This window comes from Curcuma longa, unplaced genomic scaffold (genome assembly GCF_044706935.1).
Source record: "Curcuma longa cultivar G26 ecotype Majalengka, Jawa Barat unplaced genomic scaffold, ITB_CL_G26_1.1 contig_26203, whole genome shotgun sequence".
Lineage (NCBI taxonomy): Eukaryota > Viridiplantae > Streptophyta > Magnoliopsida > Zingiberales > Zingiberaceae > Curcuma > Curcuma longa.
The window spans coordinates 1-9710 of NW_027433024.1; the positions used below are offsets into that span (position 1 = coordinate 1).

The following is a 9710-nucleotide window of genomic DNA, read 5'->3' on the forward strand; positions in this document are numbered from 1 at the left end:
GGAAAGTGGAGTGGTGCCCCTCCTACAGAGGCTTCAAGACCAAATTCTTCCGCGGCTTCTGCTTCGAACCGAGGCTCGACGTCACCTCTTGATCTCTGCTTCTTCATTTACAGACTCGAAAAAAAAACATGACTGCTTTTGAAATTAAAGAAATTTCCATTATTTGGCAAGACTCTCATCATCTGTTTGTCTAGCATCTTTGCCATCTCATGAAATAACATGACTGCTTTTGAAGAGTGTTCATGGCCTCCAAGAGTAGTGTTTAAACTATACAATGAACAAGTTACTTTAGGAACCAAAGCTAGCCAAAGCACAGTATAGAAATAAAATTGTAGTGAAGCAGAAGGATATTCAAAAGATATTAGGGTACAAATGAAATGATGTCTCACTTCTCAATCCAAATCGTAAGAATATTGGATTTTATAATTGGATCCGATCGGCGGAGATTGATATGATTCTATGATCTTATAATTTTACACATTGAGATATCATAATTTTTTATTTATACAATATATCAAATCAAATTATTGAGACATCTGAAAGCTCCCCTCAAACAAAGGATCACTGGAAGCTCCCCCTACCATTTCTCATGGTTCGACGGCCATGTCCCTCATGGTCCGAGCCTCCCTTACTTCCTTTGTTTTTCCCGAGGGTCCCTACATGGTTAGATCTGGATCATGGCTCATCTAGCGGTTAGTCTAGTGAAGAGCGGTCTCGCTCTGATACCAATTGTAGGGTCCCCAAGGATGTCTGTATCTCCACAATGGCATGATATTGTCCACTTTGGGCCAAAGCCCTTATGACTTTGCTCTTGGGCTCTCCCCAAAAGGTCTCATTCCAATGGAGATACTTTTCATCCTTTTAAACCCATGATTTTTCCCATGTACTGTTTTAGATGTGGGACTATGTTTGCACCCTTGCAACCCAACAGCAGGCACTGCATGCTTGGGGGATTTTGGTAGTTTCTATGTAAGGCAGAGGGTGACAGCCGAGATAGGGCGTGGAGAGATCGAGGACGCTTGACTAAGAGACTTGGAGAGGATGAGCGGTTGAGGAGCTGAATTATCTGAGAGCGAGGCTGTTAAGTTGTTGAGTTGTGGAGTGGTCGTGAGGCTGAACGATAGAGTGACCGATGTTGGGTTGCAAGGGTGCAAACATAGTCCCACATCTAAAAGCACATGGTAAAGATCATGGGGTTTAAAAGGATGGAAAATATCTCCATTGGTATGAGGCCTTTTGGGGAGAGCCCAAGAACAAAACCATGAGGGTTTAGGCCCAAAGTGGATAATATCATACCATTGTGGAGATATTTTGATTCCATCGGTTCTAACAAGTGGTATCAAAGTGAGGACGCTCTTCACCAGACTAACCGCCGGAAGAGCCATGATCCAGATCTAACCATGTGGGTTGTTAAACAAAAGGAAATCCCGCCTTAAACAAAAGGAAGTGGGTGCTCCCGTGTTTGAATCAAGAGGACCAGACACCAGGCAGGAAGTCCTAGTAGGTTGGGTGGACCGAGGGGCAGAAAGTCTTAGTTGCGGCTAGGTAGGAAGTCCTAATAGGTCGGGTGGACCGAGGGGCAGAAAGTCCTAGTAGGTCGGGTGGACCGAGGGGCAGAAAGTCCTAGTTGCGGCTAGGCAGGAAGTTCTAGTAGGTCGGGTGGACCGAGGGGCAGAAAGTTCTAGTTTCGGCTAGGCAGGAAGTCCTAGTAGGTCGGATGGACCGATGGGTAGAAAGTCCTAGTAGGTCGGGTGGACCGATGGGCAGAAAGTCCTAATAGGTCGGGTGGACCGAGGGGCAGAAAATCCTAGTAGGTCGAGGATTCAAACATCAAAACGACGTTTGAGGGGGGCATGTGGTCCTTTGTTTGAGGGGGGGGGGGATTGTTGGGTTACAAGGGTGCAAACATAGTTCCACATCTAAAACACATGGAAAAGATCATGAGTTTAAAAGGATGAAAAGTATCTCCATTGGAATGAGGCCTTTTGGGTAGAGCCCAAGAACAAAACCATGAGGGCTTAGGCCCAAAGTGGACAATATCATACCATTGTGGAGATATTTTGATTCCATCGATTTTAACAACTATCTCATAAATGGTCCAACCTCTCCTCGGCTTAGAGAGAACCGAATTTATCAGCTCTGCTAGAAGGATAAGGACGGTTACTTAGTTTCCAAATTTGATTCCCGAACTTATCGCGTACTTCTAATCATAACCGTCAGATGAAGATAAGCCATCTTTGCCAAGTCCTTGGATGAGTGGAAACCGTCAGAAATCATGCCTTTAAGGGCGCATTAATAGCTCATTGAACAGCTCAGCACGAACGTGGCCCCTCGCAAATCGTGCATCCACTGCTGCTATATAAACCTCCACAGGTATGAAAAAAGCTCTCTCGAATTCTCTACACACTCATACTATTTCCTCTTCTTCCTTCCTACTCTCTGCTGACTTGAGCGTCTGAGTGGCATGTCGGGAATCCTCGACGCCTTGCTGACCCCTCTGCTCAGCTCTGCCTTTTCAGGTTTCTTCGTCGGCAGGACCTGCAGTGGTTGAAATGGCATATCATTGACTAGTAGCTTGACCATCCACGGTATTTAGCTGAAAAAATATAATATTTAAAAAAATTGAGACATAATTTGAAATGAATTTGAGAAGAAATTGTAAATAAATTTTTATAAATAAAAATAAATATAGATTACAAACAGAATTTGAAATCCTATAATTTTTGTCAAAAATTTCATTTAAAATTTAATAAAAACTTAAGATAGAAAATAATCAATTTCAAATTTATATAAATTATTTTAAATTGAAATAAAATATATTTTAGATTTATATAAATCAAAAATACATTTACTATAGAATTACTAATCCGTTTCACTTTAATAAAATATAATATTTAAAAAAAATTAAGATAGAATTTAAAAAGAAATTGAGATGAAATAGTAAATAAATTTTTATAAATAAAATAAATACAGATTACAAATAAGATTTGAAACTGTATAATTTTTATTATAAAATTTAATAAAAAATTGATACAGAAATTAATTTATTTTAAATTTATATAAATTAGTGATAAATTATTTAAATAAAAAAAATTTATTTTAAATTTATATAAATCAGATCATAATGTGGTTACATAAATATACGGAAATATTTACTAGGCGTACTTATCTTTATGATCTCATCTGTGCTTATTATTATTACGAGGAGCCCTAAACGCTATCCCATCCAGAGATCAGGACAATGCTGAGAGACGGCGAGAAGGAGGAGGAAGATAAGGGAACATTGCTGTCGCGGGCCTCCGATCTACCGGACGAACTCCTTCAGCAGGTACTCTCCTTATTTCCCATCGCCAACATCATCAAATTGGGCACCGTGTGCAAACGGTGGTACGATGTGGTGCATTCCCGGCCGTTGTTGTGGACGATGATGGCGCCGCAGAAGCCGTTGTTCTTCTTGACCTTCTTCAACGACCACACCTCCTCGGGCCACGTATACGATCCCTGCCTCCTCCGGTGGCACAACTTCGGCTTCCCCGGCCTAGACAAGAGCATCTTGCAAGCGTCCTCCTCCAACGGCCTGGTCTGCTTGATGAGCCGCGAGGACAGGAGCCGCTTAGTGGTCGGCAACCCCATCACGAGAGACTGGAAGCGTCTTCCTCCACTCCCCGGCGCCATTTGCCCTGACTACAACGCACTCGCCTTGTGGTTCGACCGCCGCACGCGCGGCTACACCGTGGTCGTCGCCAAGTGCACCAGTACCCAGCTCAAGGGCGGAGCCACACGTAGCCCGGGTAGGAATAATAAGTTCTATTATATGAATTTGTATTATATGGACGAGAGGATGCAAGCGAACTACCTCCGATGGAACTTCTCCGTCCACATCTACGAATCGTCGACGCAATCGTGGGCCGTGCCCTTTGCCGGAGACCTCGGCTCGTGGATAGGCGGCGAGGAGGGCGTCGTATGCGACGGCGTGCTCTACTACTTGATCCGTCCGGACACGGAGTTACGGCGCCCCCACTTAGTGGCGTTCGATCTCGCCAAGCCGCCCTCTACCATTCAGTCTGTGATTCAAGAAGCGATTCCTGCGCCATGCCGTCTTGCCTGTGCTCGATTGATCAACCTCTCGGGGAAATTGGTCATGGTCGGCGTGACGGTGTGGAACGCCCAGCCGATCAACGGGTTGATGATTTGGGAGCTCAAGGATAAGACATGGCAGGAGGAGGGTCGAATGACGTTCAAAACGTACGAGAGCTTGTACACAATCAGAGAGAATTTCATATGCTGCGCCGCCGGCGACCTCGTCTTCATACAGTCCTTAGAGCGGCCGATGCTGCTGCTGATGTTCAACATGAGGGAAATGCTGGCGGAGTGGTGCCCCTACAACAGACATTTCGAGACCAAATTCTTCCGCAGCTTCTGCTTCGAACCGAGGCTCGACGTCACCTCTTGATCTCTGCTTCTTCATTTACAACTCGAAAAAAAAAATTAATCTATTTTATTTTCTTCTTGTTTTAGTTAAGAAATTAAAGAAATTTCCATTATTTGGCAAGACTCTCATCATCTGTTTGTCTAGCATCTTTGCCATCTCATGAAATAACATGACTGATTTTGAGAGTGTTCCTGGACTTCAGGAGCAGTGTTTAATCTATACAATGGACAAGTTACTTTAGGAACCAAAAGCCAAAGCACAGTAGGAAATAAAATTGTAGTGAAGCAGAAGGATATTCAAAAGATATTAGGGTACAAATGAAATGATGTCTTGCACGTTTGTAAAATTGCGATCCAAATCGGTGAGATTGATTGATTCTATTATGATCTTATGATTTTACACTTTGAGATATCATAATTTTTTATTTACACAATATATCGAATCAAAATTCATTTAGATTTATATTTATTATTGAATGTAATCATAATTACCTAATTTTAAATTTAAAAAATATTTTAAAAGTCTTTCAGAGATTCTGAATAAGTTTTATCATTATATTACAATTATTTTATTTTTTATATGATTTTAATAGGATTTTAAGATTATTTAAATAATTATTTAATTGGTATAAAGTATTATTTTTATTTGATTTAATATTATTCAATTAAATTAAAGGGAAGAATTCTCTGGGTTTAATGATCGATTTTTTAAATTTTTTTTTGAAAATTTTTATGTTAGAACTAGTTTACAAAATAATAATTATTTTATTCAATAGTGTTAGATAAAAAAATTTTCACCATATGCTTATTTAAGATCTCATCATTGAGGACTCAAGGAACGAGAGCTATCCCATCTAACTCAATCATGGTTCAAACTCGACACTTTGAATATTCAGAATCATTGATTCGATGATTTTCAAAATTTTTACCATTAATCTTAACCTTCTAAAATAGTTATGATTCACAAAACTGTCGATTATGATTCGCGATGATTCATTATTATTATTATTTTATTAAAAATAATATTTTAAAAATTATAAAAATATAAAAAGAACTTGCACTCCTACCTATGCCCTTAAGTACAGGAGAATAAAAGTTTACATAGTTTGCTTATGTTTTTACTCTTATTATTTTGAGAAGTAACATTATTACTCATTTCAATTTTTCATTCCCGTAATATTGGTTCTTTCGATAACAAAGTCTTTTACTTCATTATTTAAAAGTTATATTTCGTGTATATATATATATATATATTAGTTTTTTACAATTTTTGTTCAATCATCAAGTGTGAGAGGCAATCCATGGAGGGATGGCTTGTCAAAAGCCCGTCATATAGCGGGATGAGCCGCGTTGAAAAATCTCCAATCTAATCCGACTTAAGATAAATTATGGATTAGGTGGGCCAACCCATGAACCATCTAAAAAATAAAAAAAAATTAAAATTTTTAAAAATTTTAAATGTGGATTAAGATTAGATGGATCAAGTTTATGAATCTATTGAGTTTTCTATTTTAATTTTAATTTTAATTTTTTTTAAAAAAAATCAATTCATGAATCAATCTAACCCTACAACAAGCCAGACCTACTTGGACTCATGATCCGCACGAGTCATCCCATGTAGACTACCTTAAAATTGATTAATAAAATTTAAACTTAATCCACTTTAAATTATTTAATGGGTAGACCAATCCGGATCTCTTCTTTCTCGTGGAGGAGTGACGATGAGGATGAGGATTGAGGAAGGCTGTCGTGTGATGCCATTCTACTGGACGAACTCCTACAGTAGGTGGTGTCATTCTCCTTATTGTCTATCACCGACATCATTGAATTGGCATCGTATGTGTTCTGGCTGGATGCCATAGATAGTCAAACCATCAGTCAACAGGAGATCCGACTCACACGAGGCTTCACTTCCGCTAGTGAAAGGACCTGAAGATAGACTGAGCTAGAGGGTTAGATTGGTGTCGGGGAGTTCCGATAGACCACTCTGATGCTCAAGTTAGTATCAGTGCAGAAGAAGAAGAAGAGTATGAAGTTGCCGAAATTGCCTAGAGGTTTCTCATACCTGTTGGAGGGCTTATATATTTACGGGAAAGACATCTCCACGTCGACCCGAGGGAAGACCTCTACCGGGGCAGAGGAGATCGATTCTGACGATTGCTAACATGGGGCTCTGACATGAGGCATCTGGAGGACCAAGTCTACTAACCTCGTAACAGCTTTGTGACTCGGCAGTCGCTAATTATTCTTACCTTTTGGCTATATGCACAGGCACAAGGGTATATAACAATCTCGTAACTGCCTTAATCGCTTGGCAGGCACCGCACCCTTGGGGGATTTTGATAGTTTCTGTGTAAGGCGAAGGGTGACAGTCGAGATAGGGCGCGAAGTTATCGAAGGGGCAGAGGGGACGCTTGACTGACAGACTTGGAGAGGATGAGCGGTTGAGGAGCATAATTATCTGAGAGCGAGGCTGCTAAGTTGTTGAGTTGTGGAGTAGCCGAGAGTGGTCGAGTGGCAGAGGGTAGAGTGACCGAGTGACTGAAAGGTAGAGTGGTCGATAGGTTGAGAGGTCGAGTAGCCGAGAGTGGTCGAGTGGTCGTGTGGTTGAGAGGTCGAGTGGCCGAGTGGTCGAGTGGTAAGTGGCCGAGAGGTAGAGTGGCCGAGAGGCTAAGTGGCCGAGGGTCGAGTGGCCAAGTGGCCGAGTGTGGCCGATTGACCGAATGGTCAAGAGGTAGAGTGGTCGAGTGGTTGAGAGGCCAAGTGACCAAGTGGCCGAGAGGTAGAGTAGCCGAGTGGCTGAGAGGTAGAGTGGTCGAAAGGCCAGATAGCCGAGAGGTAGAGTGGCCGAGAGGTAGAGTGGCCGAGATTGACCGAGTAGCTGAGAGGTAGAGTGGCCGAGTGATCGAGTGGCCGAGAGATAGAGTAGTCGAGTGGCCGAATGGGATAGAGTGGCCGAGTTGCCGAGTCTCAAGGTGATGGTCTATTCGTTGTTAATTATGGATTGCCATATTAGGTTATCCATTGACTATTTTTGCACCCTTTGACAACAATCCGCCACGTAAGACTAACCAAAATCCGCCACATCATAAGCTTCCCCTTTAAGTTTAGTCGAAGGAGACATAGACTGACTGACTGGACGATAATGGTTAGGTATGACCCATTCGGGTCAGATTTGTAGTTACAGGTCGGATCTGTGGTTATGGGTTAGATCTGTGGTTACGGATCGGGCCATATTTAATGAGCCAGATATGAGATCTACCTTGAGGTCGAGGAGCGTCTCGTCGTATTGATGGCGAAGGCGTGCGGGATCGGTTACGGGATCTGTAGGACCAAATTGAATGCTCGACTGCCGCGTGCTCATTTCTAACATCTGACGGTTAAACTTGCAACCTCGATGAAGATCGAGGGTCGAGATTGAGGCCGAGATGTGATTGAGGAGAGAGGTTGCATTGGTATGATTGGTCGGCCTCGCGACACCTCTCAACCGTGGAGATGTAACCGCCTTCATCCGACGGTCTCTCCGAGTGACACCACAACCCTATAGTACCTCCGATGATAGTATAAAAGGGGCTTTTGCCGAAGGTTGTCGTCTTCCCATTTCCATCATTTTCTTGCCACTTCTTTCTTCTCGTCTCCTAATCCCTCGTGTCTTCTGGAATCTTTTGTCACCATTGTCCCTTCCTCCGCCGTAAGTCTTATTTTCTTCCGCCCATTGCCGTCGTCCTTTTGTTTCTTTTTGCCGTCCATTCACACGAAAGCGATCTCAATCTCAAAGATGAACCACCTTAGTTGTGCTAGCAATTTGGGATGATTCACAAGACAAGAGGACCAAAACCACACCTTGTGTGTTTCGACCAAGAAGACGGAGAGGAGGAAAAAGAGGGATGATGAACACTCTCTCAATTTCGAAAATTACAAGAAGTCTTTTGTATTCATCCAATAAATACAAAGAAGTCTCTTAATGCCCATAAATCATAATGAATACCAAAAAACTCTTGGTATTCATTTTGACTCTTTATTTTATATTCATTCAATGAATAAAATGTCTCTTGGCCTTCCTTTCTAATAGTATTTTATTAAATCTTTTAATCATCATTATTCATTATTAAGTGGTTGAGTCTAATTTAAATGAGTCTAAATCGGATTAAACTCAATCTCATAATCCAATTAGATTCATTTGAGTTTAACTCAATTAATCTAATTTCTGATCACATTTTAGTCAAACTAAAATCAACTTATCTCTGAAATATCGTATTCTTTGTGTGTGACCCAATATGTTCTTGTAACGTTAGCAATGTATCTAAACCGCTTTAAACACATAAATAATGTGTGACATCTAGCAATGCATCATTGCTACTCAAGTGACAAGAAAGTCGAGATCCGATCTAATCTTTCTGTGTCTATTATAATATATGACTTTGTCCTTCTATCCTCGATATTGAGATTGATCAATGAGGTATAGACTGTGTCATCCTCTTATCAATTTTTGTGTTTCTTGATCCCCGAGTAGACTCACTCAAGCAAATAAGTTCAATATCTCATATTGACTCATTTGAGCATGACAATGAGTTTTAGTAGTCTACTGATCAAGAGACCCACAGATATCACTCCCGTCATATGGGAGGGATAGATCTCATCTACATCACTCATATCCTTCGGCATAATTCATTGCATACCTAGTGATTAACTTTATAGTTCACCCTATTACGAATGACGTTTGACGATACTAAAGTATATTGTTGTTGGTGTAAGGAGAAACAACAAATTGATGTGTTTCTCCTCCCATTTAATTTTATCAAATTGAAGGGTGAAATAGAAACAAGTTTTTTAGTTGAATAAATAATTATTAATTAATTTTTCAATCATTATTCTTTTAATGACAATATATTTAATAATTTTTTAGAAAGAAATTGACACTTTCTAATATATATATAGTTTCCTTTCTGTGTTGCAATTATCAACATTTATTTATACAGAATATAGGAAAAAAGATATTAGAAAATATCTAATATTATTTTATTCTATTTGTCTATACTAATTATATATTAATATTAAAATGTATTAAAAAGGATTATTATTATTATTATTATTTATTCATTTTTTTTTGTAAAAAGTGAATTCTTAACTTTAACGGCCCCACACGATTGACTCATGATTACGGTCCCACACGATTAATCCCACGACCATTTATGATCTGCCACCTTATTATTATTGTTATTTGTTCACGTACTTATATTTATGATCTCATCTTCCTCATGTACTTATTATTATTTACG

The 9710-nt window shown here is 40.2% G+C and overlaps 1 protein-coding gene across 1 annotated transcript; it reads left to right on the forward strand.

The window, feature by feature from the left end:
• Window positions 1–3241: 3241 nt before the first annotated feature.
• On the forward strand, window positions 3242–4453 carry LOC141818843 (F-box/kelch-repeat protein At3g61590-like). The gene has a single exon (XM_074706268.1). The coding sequence runs from the start codon at window positions 3242–3244 to the stop codon at window positions 4451–4453; it is 1212 nt and encodes a 403-aa protein (XP_074562369.1).
• Window positions 4454–9710: the final 5257 nt, after the last annotated feature.

Excerpts from the sequence above, each read along its gene's own strand:
- LOC141818843 (XM_074706268.1), top strand. The coding sequence starts at position 3,242 with ATGCTGAGAGACGGCGAGAAGGAGGAGGAAGATAAGGGAACATTGCTG.